Source organism: Anser anser (assembly GCF_964211835.1).
Source record: "Anser anser genome assembly, contig: HAP1_SCAFFOLD_68, whole genome shotgun sequence".
NCBI classification, from domain to species: domain Eukaryota; kingdom Metazoa; phylum Chordata; class Aves; order Anseriformes; family Anatidae; genus Anser; species Anser anser.
Window position 1 is genome coordinate 179,555 of NW_028153654.1, and position 21,065 is coordinate 200,619.

General features: G+C 45.4%; 1 protein-coding gene across 2 annotated transcripts; it reads left to right on the plus strand.

Annotated features, from left to right (window-relative positions):
• The first annotated feature begins 609 nt into the window (after positions 1-609).
• On the plus strand, positions 610-14,640 carry LOC310891676 (zinc finger CCCH domain-containing protein 11A-like). Of its 2 annotated transcripts, none has more exons than XR_014577667.1 (6): positions 610-3,479; positions 3,951-4,008; positions 4,216-11,466; positions 11,834-12,366; positions 13,149-13,272; positions 13,717-14,496. XR_014577667.1 is itself a non-coding variant. In XM_083853920.1 (6 exons), the coding sequence occupies exons 3-6, from the start codon at positions 11,974-11,976 to the stop codon at positions 13,818-13,820; spliced, it is 402 nt and encodes a 133-aa protein (XP_083710046.1). In that variant the 5' UTR covers positions 610-3,479; positions 3,951-11,466; positions 11,834-11,973; the 3' UTR covers positions 13,821-14,640. The 2 variants fall into 2 exon arrangements, 1 of the variants encoding a protein (XP_083710046.1); XM_083853920.1 differs by having other exon boundaries at positions 3,951-11,466; positions 11,834-12,027; positions 12,247-12,366; positions 13,717-14,640.
• The last annotated feature ends 6,425 nt before the right edge of the window (positions 14,641-21,065 follow it).

Below are 21,065 nucleotides of genomic sequence, written 5' to 3' on the forward strand. Positions count from 1 at the left end.
AATTGGGTGGGTGAACCCCCAAATTGGGGGGAAGAAGACTTAAATGGAAGTGTGAAATTCCAGAATTGAATGTGGACCCCCCCCAGACCTGGGGAGGAATCCCCAAACTTGGGGGGGACCCCCAAAATTGGGGTTAAAGCCCCAGATCCCGGGGAGCTAAGCCCCAAATTAAGGGAAGGAACCTCAAACATGTGGTGAGAACCCCAACATTGGGGGAATGAACCTTAATATTAGGGTGGCAGGCCAAGAAAGGATGGTGGGGGCCTCCAAAATTGTGGGGGGCTTGGAATTGGGGGGAATCCCCAAAATGGAGGGGGAACCCCAAAAGTGGGGGGGGGGGCGAAGCACCAAATTAGGGGAAGGAACCCCAAAATTGCGGGGAAGAACTCTGAAATGGAGAGCTGAAAACCCGAAATTGAGGGGAAACCCCCCAAAACGGCGGGAAAACCCTCCATAAACACGAAACCGGTAATGTAACAGAGCAAAAAATGGCGTCCTACGGCAAGGTGCGAGGCTCAATTTTCTGGGGAGTGCTGGGAAATGTAGTTCTTGGCCACCGGGTTTCCGGGAGTCCATATTGTTTTCCCAGAGCATGCCGGGAGATGTAGTTCTCGGACACTGGGCTTCCGGGAGGCCATGTTGGTTTCCCATCTTTGCTAGACTCCGGGTGCTCTGGCTTCACAGAGAAACCCCCAAACTGAAAAATGTACCTGCTAATATATTGGGCTCTAAATGTAGCCCTGAGTTAATTGAATAACAATCCCTGGGTAAGATTGAAGTGCAGGAGGGGTTGGCTACGGTTTTAAGAGCCGGTTTGCAGAAAAGGGATTTCCCGTTAAGAAATGGCATATACTGATTGTTCTCTTCCTTGCTCTGCCAAGACCTGAAGCACATCTTGGAAGCCAGGCAGAATCCGTGGAGCCAATGGAGTTCTCAAGCTCGACTTCAGCTTCTTCCCAGCTAGAAGAAGCAAGGACACGCCGGCTGAGTTCCACAGGCAACGCGCCCGTATCTGTAGACGAGGATTTAGAGATGCTACTTTGGGAACTCTCAGACGGCATACTGGAAGCCGAGCTCGACTTGGACCCAGGGAAGGATGAGGATGACCTCCTCCTTGAGCTTTCCAAGATGATTGATGATTGAACTGCATAGTCCTATGGTATATTAAAAAAAAAAAAAAAAAAGAAAAAAAAGAAAACAACTCTTCTTCTTGTTGGATACCCTGAGGTGATCCTTTTTCTAACTGAGGCTTTGCAATGAGACTTAAAGCACAGTTGGAACTGGTAGAAATTGGCAGGATCTGCACTCAGTTGTCCTAAGTTTTCCTGCTGGTCAGAGTTAAGGTCTTGTGCATGGTTCCGTAACTATAGGTGGCTACCTTTGATATCAAGAGGACAAAGCACTTGTTTCTTTTGGCACAGAAAGATGTCCATCGGCACGCTGTGGTGGCTGTGAATTGACGTAGTGATGGAGCGATGCTCTGAAGGCTTAAACGGAAAGCTTCTTCCTTCCGCCCCCCTTGGCACAGCTCGATGTTGGGCACATTGTGAAGCCTGGGTGTTCTGATTTCTCGGACAGTTGATACCCAAATCCCGGAGTTACTATGTCAACTCTTGACTTTTATTTGTGTATGCCATTGTTTTGACTGTAATCTTTTCAGATGATGAAGCTGTAGGGGCGGGAGGGAGCAAAATAATTATTCTAGCGTTGTGGACCAAACATGCTGCCAGGAGTGGTGGTGGTGGGGTCAGCCCACCCGGCCTTACTTTCAATTATCAGGGATGATAAAATGGTGTGAAAAGCAGCAGCTCTGCGATACGGCTACGCTACCCCCACTCCCTTCTCTTGTGCTGTACCAAAGTTCCCCCAAGCTTTGGTTGGTGCTTTTTGCTGGTGACAGTAGGACTCCAGGGCGAGTAGTCGGGACTCTCCTGCAGTAACTGGGTCAATTAAGGGTTGGTTTAAGTGCCTCCTGGTTTTTAAAATTGCTCCCCTGAGCTGCTGGCTCTGCTGCCTGCTACAGCAAATGTTCGGGTGCCATCAGCGTCGCACTTGGGCGTGGGCACTGACCCTGCGGAGGAGAGCTGAGACTCGCGTGTATTGTGTACCCTGCCGCCAGTGATCGTTTTCCCCTAGCAGATCTATTTTGAATCATTTCCCTAAATTTTAGAGGAACTTTAGGCTCTTTGTGCTATGATTTGTGAAGCTGTAGGGGCCCTCAGGCATTTGCTGCTGGCAGAGGAAAACCGCTTGTCGAATTTGTTGTAAATACTTTCTGTTTGGACAACAACGCCTGTGTGTGTGTGTGTGTGTGTGTGTGTGTGCTTTGACGACCCCCTGCGACGCCCCAGCTCCGCGAGGGAAGCTTTGAAGCGGCTCTGGGAAAACCTCTGCGGAAGAAACCGCTGCTAGTGACTTGCGGAAAAGGGACTCCACAATCAGTGAGATTGTAAAGTAGGTATGTTTATTCAGCGCTGGGCAACACGGGAGGTCGTGGGCATGAAGATTGATGACTCTTCCTCGTCACCGCTAGTTGACCTCTTGTCTTTGCACAGACTCAGTTGCTCCTTGGCTCTTGTCCATCTGCAGGACCAGTTTCTCCCAGTTTCTTAAGACAGGCTCACTCTCTTATTAGGAGACTGACCTTGGTAAGGGGCCCAAGGCTTCTTGCTTTAGTTAATTGGCACAATGCACCATAGTTAGCAAAGACACTAAGTAGCATCCTAGTTTAACGCCGTCAGCGCTCTATCTCTACTTGATAAGATTCTCCTAACTCCCTCTCTCACTGGAGCCCACGCAGCCCTCCGTCCTGCCGAAGGACTTCACGGGGACTTCTGCCGGCTCCGGGTGCCCGCACACAGACAGAAATGGCTTTGAGAGAAAACAATCAGGAGGAGGAGAGCTCAGAGACTGCGGCCGGCTTCGGCCACCTTCCCCTCGCTTTCCCTCTCCGTGTTCAAACCGAGCACTGTTCTGCCGTCAACCTTCGCTGCCTCTGCCCGCGGCGCTGGGCTTTCGCGTGTGCCATTGCTCCTCTACATATTTTATCCTTCCTTTTGTAAGGAATGGTCCAGCAATTCGTGTCACTAAGGGATTTGAAGGGTTACCATCGAGGCCCGGGTCTAGGTGATAAGAGAACAAAGGGGTTTTTAGGGAAAAGTGCTGACTACTGCAGGGGATGTTGCTAGAGTTTCTGAAATCCGGCGCAGAGGCTCCCAAACGAGGAGGAAGGGGGAGCTGAAGGACAATTGAAGGACAAAAGCCTGAGAGGAAGACAACCAGCATTCAGCCCGAGCAAGCCCCGAGAGACCACCAGAGACTGGTACGCAGGCGCCCCTGGGAGGGGTTTCGGATTCCGGAAACCAATTCTAATAACCCTGCCTCTTCTCGAAGTAGTAATGAATATGTATTAGCTCTTGTCCCCGTGCTGAGCCCTTCACGCAGCGCCCCAGAACCTCATCTTCCGCTACCTGCAGAGCGTGAGTAGCGCGGGGAGAGGACGGGGAGGGGATGGGGATGGGGATTTGGGGGGGGTGGGGGGAGCGGGGAGGGTCCGGGGATCTCCCTCGCTGAGTTTTCGGCTCCCACCCGTTGCTCGGGGCAGGTTTGTGGGGAATGGAGAGCTGTGCGGCGTGCTGGTGGGTACAAGGAGCTGCTGCGCAGCCCGGCGTTTCGCCCTCGTGTTAACGGGAGTGGGATCGTGCAGCCGGGCGTGCAGGAGTGTTCCCTTGTGACTGGAAACGTGTCCTTCAGCAAACGTGTAGTATTCACCCAGTCATATAAGACTCTAAAATGTCAGACTGTTAATTGAAACTGCCCCTGAGAGTTGCTCCTTGGAGTGTTTGGGAGCTCTAGCGGCTATGGTTAGCGGGTATTTCTGAACACACGAGAGAGAACAAAACTGCTCGCGGTGTTTGTGTTCCAATTTACTCTCCTCCTTCGTTCTGCAGAGCTCGAGGATCCAGGGTGGCTGAGCAAGTGAACGTGCGGATAGAAGGCTGCATCATCGTGAGTGTCAGCACGACCCCACGTTACGTCGTTAGTTTGTTTTCCCTCATTCACAATCCTATTTTTTCTTGTCAAGAAAAACTAGCCCAAGGGAAAAAAGAAATCGTGCTTCTCTAACAATTAGTCTTCATTGTCCAGCCTGGCTCAGCAAAGCTGACGATGGTTCGTGTTGTTGCTGAACTAATTGCCACTGTTGCCGATTTCTAGGGCTTTGACGAGTACGTGAATTTGGCGCTGGACGACGCAGAGGAGATTCACTCCAAGACAAAATCAAGGAAACAGCTGGGTGTGTCGTGTGTCTGTGCAACCCGAGTGACGCGCGGTCTGAAACCTGCCCGGGTGAGCCTTCTAGGTAGCAGCACTGAGAGGTACCAACCGTGTGACGAGCCTTGCTGTTGAAGTTCAGTGAGCAATTCCTGGCTACATCTCTGTCCCTGATGATTTTTGAGCTGCTGATTTTGCTGAATGAAGGAGAATCTGTCCCTGCCTGAGACCAGTTCTGGTCTTTGGAACGTGTAATACCAGGCGGCCTGCACTCTGCATGATGGGCAAAACCCTGCTCAACCACACGAAACACTTTCTGAAAACACGAGATTATTCTCAGGTTCTGGGCTCTCTCTAATCCCCTCTTTCCCTTCTCTGTGCTGCAGGCCGGATCGTGTTAAAAGGGGACAGCATCACTCTTCTACAGAGCGTTTCTAAGTAGAATTTGCCATCCTTAGAACAAAGGTGGCTGCCGTGCTGCGGAGTGACTGAGTGCCAGGGGAACGCGGCCCGCTGGTAGATAGGAAGTTATTTGTAACTGGGGTTGCATGCTGAGGTCAAAAGTCCTTCCTTTGTGGGAGCGAGTTGTTTGTAGCTTGAAACAATACGTGATGTATTTCACAAATAGCCATTTTTCACATTAACTGTAAATGTAAACCACAAATCTGCTTGTTTTCAGTCTCTTCCTTCTGTGAATGGAGGAGGAGAAATATAGAAGCGTGGGCTTTTCTTTTTGCTGTGGATCTGATAAGTTTCGATAACGCTATGTGCTTTCTTGACCATTACATCTGCATTATGTGGCCAGCGTGGACTCGTTCAGGGCACGGAAGCCCCACACAGTCCTTGAGCTAGCAGGGTGCTAAGGAGGGTGTTGGAGATTTTGCATGCAATTGCAGCCCTTTGTTGCTGCAGTGACAGGTTCCTCAGATTCTTTCTAAACAGGGTTTAACTTGTTGAGAATCTTTTTGGGAGTGCTTATTGTGGATCAGTCAGTAAAAGTATCTTAGTGGGCCCGTGAGGGATTCGGGGCTGTGGTGCAGTAACCCAGTGTTTACAAGTGTTACTGCTACGCATGCTTGTCCAATAACGTCTCCAGATCAGAGAGTGAGAGCGGGCAACTGGTTCAGATTAAATCTGTCACTTCTTGCTGCTTTGGACAGAGCCTGTAGATTAAACCCTTGTGCTGTTCATTAAGCTGGGGTATCAGATGTGTCGGTTGGGTTTTTATCATTTGATTTATTTTTTTTATCCGTTTGGAGATCTGTCTTTTCTATTTAAGTTTCCCCAAGAGAGCTGAGTTCCTTGATGCATCGACCAAAGAGAAGTTCCCCGGCTGACTTGGGACAGCCAGTCCCCTCGTTTTTCTGATCACAAAAAAAAAAAAAAAAAGAAAAAGAAAAAAATCGAAGAAGAAAAATTTTGACTGTAACTGTAACTCAGAAACTAAGATTACCTAAATGGAGAGAAATGAATTTTGATGCACAGGCTGTGCTAGAAATCTGTTAATCAGCATTCAGTTTTTCAAAACTTCAATTTGTGTATCATCATCATGAAAATTAATAAATTCAAGGTGGGAGATCCTTTCCTGAAAGGGAAGGACAGAAATACGAGTCTTGCTGTGGGGCCTACCCAGCGCAGTTCTGCCATTCCGAGAAGTAATACGTCAGGAGTGTCACAGCAGACGTTCCCAGGAAGAAACCTTTGAGGGGCAGCATGACACACTTGATTGGCGAAAGCAGCTTCAGCTGGACAGCCTGCTGCCGGGATGGGTAATTCTAAGTTGTGTTCAAGTTGCTGAGTTCCTTTCAGCATGTAGTAAAGATGTAACGTGCCAATGTCGTTTGGGAACAGGAGGCATTACGTGTCACCAGCAGTGGGCACGTAGGGAACAAAACAGTATCTTACGAGGTCCTCCACATCTGCCTTTCATTTTGTCCTTGGTTTGCCAGCTGGAGCTTTCAGGAGGTGAGGAAGGAGGCTGTCCCAGTGAATAGTTCAGGTGTTGCAGGGTATTTGTTATGCAGTGCTTGTAAAATTTACCTGCCCGCATCTCCTGTTACAGGCAGCCCCCCGCGGGCCCTGTGAGACGGGGAGCTGCTGCCTGGGGTTAGGCCCAAGGTGCCCTGTCAGGCCCAGGGCCGCCCTTCCCCTTGCCCTGCCCTTCCCTCCCGCTCCGCAGCCCTTGCTCAGGCCTTTTGGGCTGTCTGGCCGTCCATCTGGCCCTGTGTCCCTCCGTCCCTGCCGTCTTCCGAGGGAAGCAAAGAGTCCCTGGGCTGCCTTCAGGGGGGAGGTTCTGCTCAGGAAATTAAAGCTTCCCCCTTAACCCGCCTTGCGAGTTATTTTGAGTTCCAACCTTCTGCCTTCCTTTCGTAGCAGTGCCTCTGAGGGGTGCGCTGTAAGGTAGCCGTCATCTGGCGCGCTGCTCCTGCGTTTCCCAAAGGAACTGCCTTCGGGATCTGACTAACTCTGGATGCACGCGGTTGTCACCTTAATTTCTCCGTTAGTTTGCTGAAAACAACCCTCTTGGGTGACCTTTGTGTTTGTTTCTTCAAACTTGGATCGAGGAGGTCTCTGTTTCCTTATGCTGATGTTCACAATGAAAGTGCAGAAGGGATGCTTACTGTTGCCCGGGTCAGTCCTGTTGCCAGGATGGGAATGTTTAGCCTACCGGCCCTCTGGTGTTGTTAGGCTGCACTCGGAGTGTGAGCTCTGGGCCTTATTTGGAAAAGACTGCGTTATTTGAGTGTACAAACCCGAGATATTCTGCGGATAGGTGATTCTCAAACCACGTCAGAACCACCGCTGTGGCGTGTGCTGGAGTCGGACGCGCGTTTGACTGATCAGGCGGAGCAGGTGAATTGAATTTGTTGCTGGATGGCGAGGTGTTCTGGGGGAAGAGCTAGTCTAAGGAAAACTTCCTCTTACTGCCCCTTCCCATCTCAAATGGCCACTGTCTGGGGAAATTGCTTCTTTATGACATTAACTACAACGTTACAGTGAGGATGAGGAATCATCATTACTCCCATAGTTATTTGCTGCCAGGCCGCAGCGTTGATTTCAGAGATTTAAAAAAAAAAAAAAAGGAAAAAGAAAGGAAGTATGTATTCTTTCACATACTCTCTTTTCCCTGAGAGTAAATGTTGTAGCTTCAGCAGTACCCTTCCTCTGGAAACGATTCCCAGTGCCTGCTCAGACACTGGGGAGGAAAATGACAGAGAGAACAATGGAGGAGAGCCACCCGATACAAAGAAAGGAAAAAAGGGGTTATGGATGAAGGGAAAGCAACTACATAAAAAATTGGTGCTATCTAAAAATTGGTTAAGGGTTTGGGACCTGCAGGTGCTGCCTACACGTGCGTGTGTTGCAGTCGTGCCTGTTGCCACTGCGCAAAATGGAGAGAGCTTCTTTGTCGAATGCAGCATGTTAAAGCATGCGCCATTGCCTGGAAGAAAAGCACGGCCTTCCCTCGTGTGGGACTTCTTCCCCATTGATCTGTGGTTTACCTGAAGGTTTACCATAACCTGCATAAGTTTCAAAAGCAAGCAAACAACCAACCAAAAAACAACACCAACATTAAAGAGTGGCAAGGCAGATGCTCATCTGGGGACTCTGACTCATCGGTGACATCACCAAGCAAAGCACTGTGAGCGCTTCGGGTCGGGGCTGCTGCGGCGAGCCTCGCAGCTGGGAGGGAGAGCGGGTACGGTTCGCCTCTGGCGGGTCTGTGTCAGCCCTCTGCCCTGGTGGCTTCGTTAGCAGTGAGAGTTTGACTGCTGTGTTCCCAGCTTTCGCTTCTGCACCGACCGTGTGGCAGAGCCCGCAAGCTGCTTCCTCAGCTGGAAGAGGAAGAGGAGTGACCTCAACTGTGCCGAGGTAAAGCAGAACTGTTGAAAAGATTTGTCAAAGATGCGGGTTGTACCAGCGCAGCCGCTGCAGCTGCAGCAGGTCCTGGAGCATTGGAGAAGATAGAGAGGGGTTTCTTCGTGAAAAGAACGCTGTGAAAGTGTTTTCACGCGGGAAATTAGGAGAAGCGCCTCTGTTGTTTGGATATCCTCTATTGACCTGGCACACGGGCATTACAGCATACCTGGCACACTCTTTGTATTGTTTGTTAAAGAAAAAAAAAAAAAAAAAAAGTGTTTTAGTGCAGGCCAAAAACCTGCCTTGGCACTTCCACATCGCAGCAGTGCTTGCAGGCCGTGCATCCTGGATGCCAGGCCAGGATCTAAATCCGATGGTGCTGTTGGTAACGTGAAGTTCAGGAAGCACTTCTGGGTTTTTCTGCTCTTCCATGTGAATTTTTGCCCTGTGAAGGTGGTGTACTGAGCTCTTTTCTTACCAACAAATAGGTTTAAAAGCAGTTACAGCAAGGATGAGCTGTGCTAGCAGGGGGCTGTTCTGTGCTTCGACCATGGGAAGATGAATGGTTTACCTATGCACCGTTAAATATAGTTTGACACCTAGCACACAACACTTGCAGCCTGTGGGGTGCTTTAACAAGCAGGTAAATCAGCGGAGACTGTTTTGCAGCCAGGCTGATGCTGGGTGATTGAAAAGCAGGGTCACAACAAGGAGTTTATGCTGTTCTTTCTTGCTTGTCATCCGACTGTCTGCTTACACTGTTCTAAAAAAAAAAAAAAACCACCAAAACGGGGTAAGCATCTTTAATACCTTTATTATAAATGGAAGGCACAAAACAGGCCAGCAACAGAGACTGTCCAAGAGAAAGACTTTGTGCTTTATAAACAAACAAGAAATTACCCTTAGGTAGGTGTGATAATCCTTCCCTAATGCATTTTTTGGAGTGCAAAAATATTTTGTTCCCTTCTTGCTCTTCTCTCCAGGACAAAGGCAGAATAGCCAACTGGAAAGTTAGACCAGGGAGGTCAGTTTGTTCCATACTGAGAAAGACAAGCCTGTAAAACAAACTAGACAGGTTTTCTTTGGACTAGTTATCTTCCTTCAGCAAAGGCAAAGTTTATGACACTTGTTGGCATGTATTTCCAGACCCCCAGCTACCGTGACTGTAGTGCATCTGTAATCCTTTTGTACAAAAAGAGTTCAAAATCTCATAACGCAAAAACTTTACTAGCACCCTGGAGAAAAAAGAAATCTAAAACTCTTGCCAACTTCTATTACAGACCTGCTGAGTGCACCAGAGTTACTCATTTTTATTCAGGCTTTCAGGGGCTAGTTCAGTTGGTTTCTGTTCAGCACTTGGATCGCCATATTGGCAGATGTCAGTTAAAAAAAAAAAAAAAGCTTTGGAGATCTTTTTTAAAATGAGACTGCTTTTTATGGCATTTAGGGCTGTGAGGTATCCTTGGTTTTTGCTTTCTTCCCATTCCTTAGACCAGATCCATTCATATCCTGAACAGCGTTCTGGGTCTGTTCAGGAAAATGGAAGGCAACAAGCAAAATGATGAGCTCCTTGGGCATTCAAAAGAGCTCAATCTGGAAAAGATTTCAAGTCCAACTTCCATGTTAAGGAGCACCAGTAATTTTTAGAAGTAGATGCAGAGGAATCTGCATGGCACTAAGCGTGTTTCTGAAGGTGCTAAAGGTCGGAAGTGACGATTCCTCTCAATACTAAAGAAGAGAAGGAAACCTTGCACTTAACTACTGTTTTTATTCCCTTTGTCAAGCAGTCAAAACCAACAACTAATACGAGAACCCAACTTTTCCCCTCTTTACTTTAGATTTGGGAAAATTCCCTGCCAAAATAATACTTCCTGGAAAATTCACTAGTGTTTGTGTGAGTAAAAGGTTCCAACCTTTTATTATTAATTTGTAAGAACTATTTCATCCGCTTTTGTCCAGAAGAGTCAGAAATAATTTGCACAGAAATGTGCAGCATTTTAATGAAAGGATTCAGAATCACTCTAATTTGAACTTTATCTGGTCTGGTTGCAGGTTTTATGACATTTAGTGTCTTAAAAAAAAAATCAAAATATCTGACTTCACATCAGAAAAAAAAACCTGCTTGTGGCTAAATAAAATCTGTTGCAGCTCTGGTCATTGAAAAATCATTGGCTGTTAAATTGGACCTTAGTCATCTTTTCTAACCTTTCATGATCTTGCAGCAATGGATGATGATGGATATATGGATTAGGGAACAGCACGTGATGGCAAACCTGTGGTATTTGCTACAGCGCAGAAAGAAAACAAATTGCTTCCAAAAAATCAAACTAATTCAAAATTCTTGGTATCATGCAGCCATGCCACTGGCAAAGTGAGCATTGCCCTGCCTCTCAAAGCTTGCTGTATCCTTGATCTGCTGTCTTCCTGCTGTTAATTGATTGCAACTCTACGTGTCTGATCAGGGCTACGAGTTGTTCTCCATATGGATACCATACAACATATACTGTGCACGCTTGTGTGTATAGATATGTTTATCCTGTATGCATGTACATATGTATGCATATTTGTGTGCTGGCCCCCAGATCACTCATGGTATAAAGCATTGGCCTCGAAGGCATACTCATCAAAATATTTGGTAGATCCTCCATTTTTTTCTAGTTCCCTCAAAATGAGAGAGTTTTTACGCGCTCTCTGTGTCAAAAAGGCAAAACTTCTGATTTCCACTGTCGCTCTCGCTAACTTTCTATCACTCACTCCTCGTGTGTGTGTCTAAACACATATGTGTGTATGCGTATGCACATTTGTGTATTTCTATGCACTGGTGTGTTTTTTGCTGTACAGGTAATAAAGACGGGGAAAGGTTTTAGTGTTTTCTTAATAGGTGAAGAAATCTTGAAGACCAGAGATTGGAACATACTGAATTTTGAATAAAAAAAAAAAAAAAAAGTCAAATTGTCTGGCTGTGGAAGATGGATCCTCATTTTTGCAGCCACTTTGAATCACGAGTTCATCTCTAAATGCACTGTTTTTTTTTTGTTTTTGTTTTGTTTTGTGGGGGTTTTTTTTTGGTTTTTATTTTTTGAAGAGCTAACTAACCCTGGCTGTCTCCAGTCTGAGAGAGTGTTCAGATGGACTTGCTTCCTCCATTAGTTATAAGCTGTTTAAAAGCACATCCTACGTTTGAATTGTGGATGAGAGGTTCCCTTGGCAAAGTGGAGAGGCAAATTCTTCCTACCCCTTTATCATTAATTCACGGATTCAGTGTTGGTTCGGCCTCCAGGAGAAGTTAACTGGAAGTCTTTGAAGATCAATAACTTTGCTGAGGTTGTCCAGGTAGGTGAACTCGAAGACCCACAGTGACTGGAACATGCTATTTAATGCGTCATACTGCGTTCTGTAGAAGTTACTCGTAGCCATAGTTGATCATTGCCTTGCATGTATGATCAGGTGGTTTTTGAAGAAGTGACTCCATTTTCAGGCTTCCAGGTGTGCTCCAAGGCATATTATTGAGGACGTGGAAGAGAACACTTGCTGACAAAGCTCCTGGCAGCTTTACAGAACTTTAGTTTAATATTGTGTTAGTTCCCGTAACAGCTGATTTCAAGGCATTGCTCTCCTCAAGAGACTAATTTGATGAACAGAAGAAAGCTGGAAAAATGCTTGTTACTCATTATTTTTCACTTGTTGGTACTTTGTTTAGGGTTACTTTTAAAAAGAAGATTTCACTGATCACAAGCCAGTGGAAGACTTTCAGCCCAAGCAAGGGTGAAGACAGCTCTCTCCAAGAGCAGAGGAAGTCCCTGTGGAGAGAACCCGAGCTTGTTATCAGAACTTGTCGGCATGTCTAAACAAGGAGACGATTGCTACTTCTATTTCTATTCTACCTGTACCAAGGTATGGCTGGGTTTCTTTTGCTTTGCTTTGCTTTGTTTTTGTTTTTTTTTTTTTTCATTTTTTTCAGGAAGGGGTAGAGTAGGAGGAGGAGGCACACTGGTCTTTGGTTAACGTGATAACCAGATAGATTCTGAATTCAATCGTAGCAACCTGAGGCAGTAGCATGGACGTTTTTGAGGCTGTACTATATTTTCCTTGTTGGTTTCCTTTTGGTTACAGGGAGACAACTGTTCCTTCCGCCACTGCGAAGCTGCTCTGGGGAACGAGACAGTCTGCACGCTGTGGCAGGAGGGTCGTTGTTTCAGGAATGTCTGCCGATTCAGACACATGGAAATTGACGTGAGTGCCTAAAGATGTGTTCTCAAAATAAATCAACAAAAGCATTTTTCAGTGCTGTAGGTGTGCTGATTGTGCTTTTGCAGGATAGAGTCATTTGCTTTGGAATTACACTGGTTTCTGTTAGCAGGGGAGGGGGTGGGAGGAAGGAGAGGGAAATAAAATCAATGCCTTAGGTATGTCTTAGCAAGATTTTCTTTTATTAGACGCCGACAGTATTGTCTCAACAGATGCAGAATAACCGCTAACTAGACTGCTAAAACCTGCTGGAGCAGGGGGGTAATAAACAGGCTGTACTAGCCTCCTGAGAGCAGGCTTGATAATGATCTATCAGGTCTCTTGTGTCCCGGAGTCCTTCAGATAATGCTGTTCTAGCTGCCTGGGCTAGGAAGCAGTGGGGAAAGTTAAAGGTGCAGAAGAACGAAGTCTCCAAGAAGTAGTTCTGGATAGAGTTAACGTAGGCAATTTAAGATGTTCTTTTTCCCTCTGAATAATCCTAGTATAATCCTAGGTGTATTAGTTTAACCCACCCTAAACTGATGTCTGAGAGTGCCTGTCTTCTCAAACTGAATGATGACAGGGCTAAACGTGCATAGCGGTTACAGCTTCTGCAAACTTTGTGAATATGCCCGGAAATACTATACTTCCGTGATAAACTGACCTTTGGAATGATGTTTCAGCACTGTATTGTGACAGCCCTATCGCTGTCGTGACCTGGAACTGTGCATCTCTTTGCAAACCTTAGGTGCATGTTATCACGAGCTTGTCTTTCTTTCTGTCTTCAGAAAAAGCGCGGTGAGATTCCCTGCTACTGGGAGAAGCAGCCAGTAGGCTGTCAGAAAGCCAACTGTGCTTTTCATCACGCAAAGGGACGTTACATCGATGGAGTCTTCTTACCACCAAGCAAGAGTGAGTTTAGGTCCTTTTTCTTTAAGTATTGAAGAATTAATTTTGCATATTACTTAGTGGGTGCCAATAGTGTAGGAGACATCAGGTAACCGTCCATTTGTGAGTGCAGGAAAAGGTCTGCAGTCCTAGGTGGTCAGCTAAACCGAGTGTACTGCTGCTGTACTGCTGGTATTTGTTTTCTGCTTTCATGCTCAGCTTCTCTCTGCTTTGTGTGATATTTGCCTTGCAGTTTGCTTTCTGTTGTTTCGTCCTCTGCTGGGTGGTAGGGAGATGTGTTGTTGTTTGAAGACAAGTCATTGTTCACGGTGTAAACAGTGGCGGGATGGGCAAAAGGAGATGCTGAATTCATTGTCTGTGCAGGTTATCTGCCTTAGCTACCATCTTCGTGCATTGTGGTCAAAGTTTTAAACTGCCATATTACTGATGATCCTCCTCTTCCTCTAGCTACACTGCCAAGTCCGCCTGAGTCCGCGGACGATGATTTGAAAGTGGCTCAGATGTCACTGCAGCAAAACAAACTTTCTGTCCAGTCCAATCCCTCTCCATAGCTAAGGCGGGTGATGAAAGTGGAAAACTCGGAAAATGTCCCAAGCCCTACACACCCTCCAGTTGTAATCAATGCTGCAGATGATGATGAAGATGATGATGGTGAGCATGGTTTGGTTCTTGGAAGGAATTTGTGCTGTAAATGATTGTGTAAGTCTTTGGTTCTTGGAAGGAATTTGTGCTGTAAATCAATGTATAAATCACAGATGACCTGAGGTCTGACTAGCGATAGGGCAGGCAGTCTGGTCAGGTCACTGGTGGCTTTGTCTGGCAGTCAGTGGACAGAACCTGAAATGTTGGAGGAAAGCTTAGAACCACTCTTGGCTTTAGTTGGTCTGTTGTGTAAAGCTCTATGTGAAACTAGGAAGGAAATTCCTTTTTTTTTGTCTGAAGAGTAATATGTTGTGTAGTAGTTAAAGCTGCAGAGAGAATCTAGAGTCCTAGATGTTTTGTCCTAGGGTAGTCTACTTACGAGTTCATCAGGTCAGTGTAGCTGTATTAAAAAAAAAAAAAAAAAAAAAAGCTTTTTTATAGGAACCATGGACTGAAGTGTCATTGCATGAGCTACATAATCACGAACAATCTGGCCTATGCATAACTGAATAGATTTTTCCCCTTCAGACCAGCTTTCTGCGGAAGGAGAAGAAACTAAAACTCCCGTCCAGCAACCAGCTGAGGAAGGCCAAAATGGATTACGGATGATTTCCACTCGGAAAGCCAGTGCTACTACTGCTAAACAAGGTATTCCAGCACCTGTAGTAGGATAAATCGGAAGGAGAACTTGACAATTAACTCAAAAGCAATGTGGCGTAAAAACACAACAGAATGTAGGGGTGCTGAATGGACTCGGTTATTTCCATGATCTCATTTCTCCCTGATACCATCATGTGCCCATTGGGTCAGAAAGTTGAACTCCTTTTCTTTCCTTTTGGAGAACAAAACAGGGTCACAGCATGGAGTTTAAATGGCTGCACGTGCAGCCTGGCAACCACTGTTGAAAGCCATATCTAACGATAGAGGGATCTAATATCACGTAAATGGATTAAAATTAAAACTACAGTTTTTACCCTGAAGGGTGAAAGGAGGGGCAAAATGCCATTGATTCTATGGTTGTTTCACTTGTGAGGAGTGTTGACAGGGTTTATTCTAAATACTTCTGAAAGTTCCTGAGCACTAAGAAGCCTGAGGATCTGTGGTCCTCAGTGAGTGCCTCTAAGCCTTAGTCTCATTAACTGTTTTCTGTTTTCAGAGGACGGTCTGAATTTTGGAATAAAAACACTTGAAGAAATCAAATTGCAGAAAATGAAGGAAAAAACTAAGAGACACGGTGGTGAGTTAATATTCCCTACTTTCTTACCCTCTTCACCTTCATCCTGTGTGATGATTTTTCTTTCAAAAAAAAATTCTTCCAGTAATACCGGGTAGCTGGCTATGCTTTGGTGAATCCAACTATTTGCCAAAGAAGTGAAATTTGATTGGCTTCAGAATGGCAGGTGATGGTGGCTGGGAGCTGCTTGAGGGATAGACTTCCATGTTTAGCTGGGGGCATCGAGCAACCTGATTCTCAGCCAGCTGGTATTCTAGATGGGAATTCCAAGGGCAACCAGAGGCAAATTAGTCACCTCTCTTATTTGCATGCTCTGGTCACTGTATGTTTGACAGTAATGAATAATTACAGTTTTTTGTTCTTCGTGATAGTTTTTTCTGTTTGGTAAACTTCCTTATGTTTTGCTTGCTCTGAGCAGAAGGTCCTTCAAGATCTTCTCTTCCTCCCGTCGATTCTATGATTTTTCCTGCTCCGGAAAAGGAAAATGTCCGGACAGTGGTGAGAACTGTGACACTGTCTACAGAGGAAGGTAATAATTCATGCTTTTGTTTTGATTTCATTACTCCTAAACTGGAAGGTTAAGCAAGAAGGAAGGCAATTCACCCCTGTTAGCCTCCTGGTGCTGCCGCCTTCTGTTCAAAACATGCTTTTATGCTGAAAGTCCCTGGTTGTACTGGAAAGCTTTGGTGCTCAGGTTAAGTGCAGTAGCAGGAGAAAGAAAAAAATGTGTCAGTATGCAAATAGGGGGATAACTGAAAAACAGGAGAGTAACGAGAAGAAAGAGCTCTAGAGGACAGTGCTATGTAAGAAGCAATTTCTGAAGCTTTAAAGAGGCTGACAGTGGCACGTGTGGACAGTAGTGCGATAGGAGTCTGTGTATAAATTATATTGTTTAGAGTTGTGCAAATTCCTTTGAAAGGGAAAGAAGTGAAGAAGTACTTTTACTCATAGACATTCACCTTAGAAAGGAATATTTCTCAGCATTGGTACCTAATAATATTCTGCTTGCTTATGCAGCTCTGTTCTGCACAAAGTATAGCTGTCAAGCAGACTCAGATTCATTCTCGACTACATTCAGCTGGAATTTGAGGCAAACACTGAGACTATGGATACTTTTTCTAAGTTAATTATAGTTGTAATATGAGTTTGTGTGGTTTAGCTGTCAAAACAGTGTCTTGCTGGGTTTTTTTGGACATGGGCTAACAGTATACTATTTCTATTGGCTACTGGTCTCTATGAAATAGAAAAATTTTACTTTTGTTTTAGGGGAGGAACCTGTGGTTCGACTAGATCTTGCTGAGAAACAAGGAAAACGGAAAGCCTCCGTGGGTAAGAACTTTTTATGAGCTGTTATTTAGGTGCCGCTTTCTCTATATGACTGCATCGAAGAGTATTTTTGACGTGTGAGAGGAAAATGCGTTGCAGTGGAGATCTGTGTTGACTGCAGAAATGGCAAAAAAACCATTTAGCAGCTGAAAGGCAATTTTATGAAAATATGCTTGAAAAATAGAAGCTTGTGGTTGACTGTTCTCAAATCTTCCTGCAAAGAAATGTTCTTAAAATATTCCTTGTTTTCTCTGTCTGAAGCTGATGTAAGCGCCCTTCCCGTGAAGCGCAGCCTTGCTGAAAGGCTGGGGAAGAAGGTGGAGGTTCCGGGAAATGCTGACAAAGCACCAAAGAGAGGTACAGCTACTAAACAGGCATCTGGATGTGATTCACGGGTTTTGTATTTAGGCTCTCTGTTTGTCCTTTTCCTGCGATGTTTCTTTTTGCATGTTGGCTGAGGTCTTAATCACCGGGATTCAAAGTTACCTTTCCTGCCTTGTTTTCGAATGTGAACACAAAGTTGACGTTTATGCAGCCTCCCTAATTTGGTCTTTTTCTGTTTTGCAGTTCAAGTTCCCAAGTCTGTGAAGGAGAGACTAGGATTACCTTCTCAACGGACTAGTACTGCGAAAGGTAACAACTGGCTATTAAATATACTTTCTCCTTCTTCCTTTCCGTGAACTTAGACCGTTTTCATACAGCCCTAAAAAGGAATTCAAATGAAAACAAAGAACTGGTTCCTCTCGCTCGAGTGCTGAAGCTCTTCTGACAGCCACTATCAGAAATCTGCCTCTAGGTGTGTGTTTATTTTCCGCTTGTGCCTTGTCAAGGTTTTAAGCTGCTTCTGTGAACCATCATATACAATTAGAATAGAGCCACTGCCGGGAGCAGGAATTTGAAATGCAGTCTGAAAAAGTAATCAAGTAAACTAGCATTTCTGTGTAGCAACTCTCTCTGGATAGGGCTGGTCTTCAAAATACAACAAGTGGCTCAGAGGAGGAGGAGAATGTTAGGCTATTGTCCTAAGATGGGTTATTGGGAACGCTCAGGCTTAGTTTTCCTTAGTACTGTGACAAATTTTGGAGACTTAAACTATTGTTGGACTCTCTTTAAATGCTGGTGCTTCTCATTTCTTGATGATGACAGGGAAGGCTGCTAAGCCAAAGGGAGAGATCCATGTGAAAACACTGGAGGAAATCCATCGTGAGAGAGCTCTTCGAGAAAGTCAAGCCAAAGCCCAGGCTGAATGGCATGGTAAAACCAAAGATCCCAGCGCAGGGGCAAAAATTGAGGGTGAGCCCAAGAAGCAGAGTGTGCTCACTCTTTCCGGGCCCAGCAAAGTGCAGTCGAAGGAGCCGGCAGGTAAAGCCAAGCCAGAAGGAGAAGTGCGTGTTAAAACCCTGGAAGAAATAAAGCGCGAGAAAGCTCTGCGGATGCAGCAGAGTGGAGGAAATGTGCCAGCTCCCCCAGCACAACCTGGACCTGCCCCAGCCGGGCAGAAATCGTTATGGAACACAAAGCTATCAGGTAATAAGATGCTTTAATACCTGCCCCGGTGAGGTGCTTCCCATATTGAGCAAGTTCCATTTGCTCAGGATCTGCTTTGCTTTTTCCTTCAATGCGGAGGATAAAAGAGTTTAAGGCTACAAAGTTCAAAGGCAAAGAAGGGCCAGAACGTGCAACCATGTCTGTTTTCGTTAATTACGTGATGGTATTCTGTATTTCCCACTAGAAAATTAACACATTGAGGGGCTTTTTAGTCTAATTTTGGTATTCTGTTTTTTTCTGCCATCTGTTTATGGTATGAAGTCCTCCCTGTGTTGAGTTCAAGTTCAGCTTCCTCTTTGGCATGTGTTGCTTAGCTTGACACGTGTATGTGTTTGTAAAGCATGCATCAGCATCTTAATGTGGGGGGCCAGTTTCTGTCAAAAATGACAGAGGATCAAAGGCCTCGTTGTTAAGATTATATCAACTTTGTAAAATGAGATTGTGTGAGGGAGATAAGGAGGGCTTAAAGGCTGCATGCACTGCACATTGTAGCCTTTCTCTCTGTCTCACGGGACACGAGGAAATAAACACACAAAGAAAACAAGTACCCAGCTTTCTTTCGTTTCTTCTCCTGCCAGCCAGACGTTAGGTCAGGAATGGGAGACTAGAATATGACTCTACAAATTTGGATTTTGTAGAACAACTTAATAAATTTTGTGGGACATCACTGCAGGGGAGAGGAAGCTGGTACAACAGTTGCATACACTCTCTTGTCTTACTATACCTGCTGCTTTTCCTTTCCTAGAGGGAGCAAGACTTTAAATACAAAAGCTGTCAACATTTGTGAATCTTACTAGACTTCATACAACGTCTTAGAGTATTGCTTGCACTTGGGATCGCTCTGTGTCTGAGTTTCCCTCGTCCTGGATTATGATTTACTGTAGCCATTCACTTTCTTTGTTCCTTTGTATGGATTGTTGGTAGACGGAGTTTACTATGTGGAAGATATTGCTGAGAATCCAGGCAATGGCAGTGTAATTCTGCTGGCCAAATACAGTTAACTGTGTAGAAGGGCCGTGGAAATGAGGAAGAGAACGTGGATTTTTCATGAGGCAGAGCAAGACTGTATCAGTTCTCTCTTCCTTTTACTCTAGCCAACTTTAACATGTTTGCGAAGCCTTGGGATGGGAAAGTCGCTTCCCCCAAGAAGAAGGCACTGAAACGTAAGGCACCTGGCAGTTTTCCCTCTGCTGTAGCAGCTGTGAAACCACGGACTGCCTCCGATGCAGACACAATGGGACCTCCAGCCAAAAAAGCAGCTATGGTAAGGACAGGGGCTAATGCAGAAATGGATCCCTTGTAAAATTTATACCCTCCTCTAGGAGAAAAGATGGAAAACTCAAATGTTCTACAGGCCTTCTGTTTCCTTTTAAATCCAGTAGCTGCCTACAGAATTCTTGTAGTACCCTTCCATATTTATTAGATTAATGGCACTATTTACTTAGTCCTCTGTGATTCTGTGATTTCTCTGGTGTGGAGGATTTTGTCCATTAATGCTGTGTTCTTAAAAGACACAAGATCATTAGTAACCTCCAAGTGAATATTAACTTTCTTCAGGAGCACCTTGGTTTTGTATTTTGGCTAAGGCTCCGCAATGCCAGAGGAGAAGCAGCATGGAGGAAAAAGCTAGCAAGGAATCTTTTACCCATGAGTCCTAAACACTGTTTTGCTGCTTTCTAGGCTGTTCCAGCCACGCTGGAGCACGTCCCAGCCACCAGACTTGAAGAAAATCCCCAAAACAGGTGATGACCACAACTTGTTCTTTTTCTCAATCGGTGTATATCCCCAGTGAAACATAAGTTCTGTCACAGGTGGGGAAAAAAGGAGGGTTCTGAGATAATTAAAGCCCAAATCCATCAGAGGATAAGTCACTTATTTATCTTATAAGATAAATAAGTCACGTGAAATGACTTTCTAGCAGCTAGCAGGAATGCTTAATTAGACTTACTTTCTTTAAATGCTGCAAGTCGGTACAGCTTTCCAGTGACTTCTTGCTCTGTCTGAATACCTAAATGAGGATGAGGTGAAGTTCTTCTACTTCCTCGTGAGGTGATAAATGATGAGTAGTGTCCTCTGCCTTTTGGTCCTCAAGAATGCCACCCGAACAAACATACAAGGTGACAAGAGTGCAGGGAGAGCAGAGGGAAGTGATGGCTGCAGATCAGCTTCCTGTAGTGGGGAGCAAACTCTGCTGAGTGTGCCGTGGGAAAAATGACTAACTTAGTAAACAGATATTTGCAGATGGAGACTTCTTAACATTTTTACAGGAAAATTAAGCAAGGTGGCAAAGTGCCTCTTGCTACAAAAATTGAACCATCTCTGCTAGACTCCGGGTGCTCTGGCTTCACAGAGAAACCCCCAAACTGAAAAATGTACCTGCTAATATATTGGGCTCTAAATGTAGCCCTGGGTTAATTGAATAACAATCCCTGGGTAAGATTGAAGTGCAGGAGGGGTTGGCTACGGTTTTAAGAGCCGGTTTGCAGAAAAGGGATTTCCCATTAAGAAATGGCATATACTGATTGTTCTCTTCCTTGCTCTGCCAAGACCTGAAGCACATCTTGGAAGCCAGGCAGAATCCGTGGAGCCAATGGAGTTCTCAAGCTCGACTTCAGCTTCTTCCCAGCTAGAAGAAGCAAGGACACGCCGGCTGAGTTCCACAGGCAACGCGCCCGTATCTGTAGACGAGGATTTAGAGATGCTACTTTGGGAACTCTCAGACGGCATACTGGAAGCCGAGCTCGACTTGGACCCAGGGAAGGATGAGGATGACCTCCTCCTTGAGCTTTCCAAGATGATTGATGATTGAACTGCATAGTCCTATGGTATATTAAAAAAAAAAAAAAAAAAAACCAACAACAAAAAAAAACTCTTCTTCTTGTTGGATACCCCGAGGTGATCCTTTTTCTAACTGAGGCTTTGCAATGAGACTTAAAGCACAGTTGGATCTGGTAGAAATTGGCAGGATCTGCACTCAGTTGTCCTAAGTTTTCCTGCTGGTCAGAGTTAAGGTCTTGTGCATGGTTCCGTAACTATAGGTGGCTAC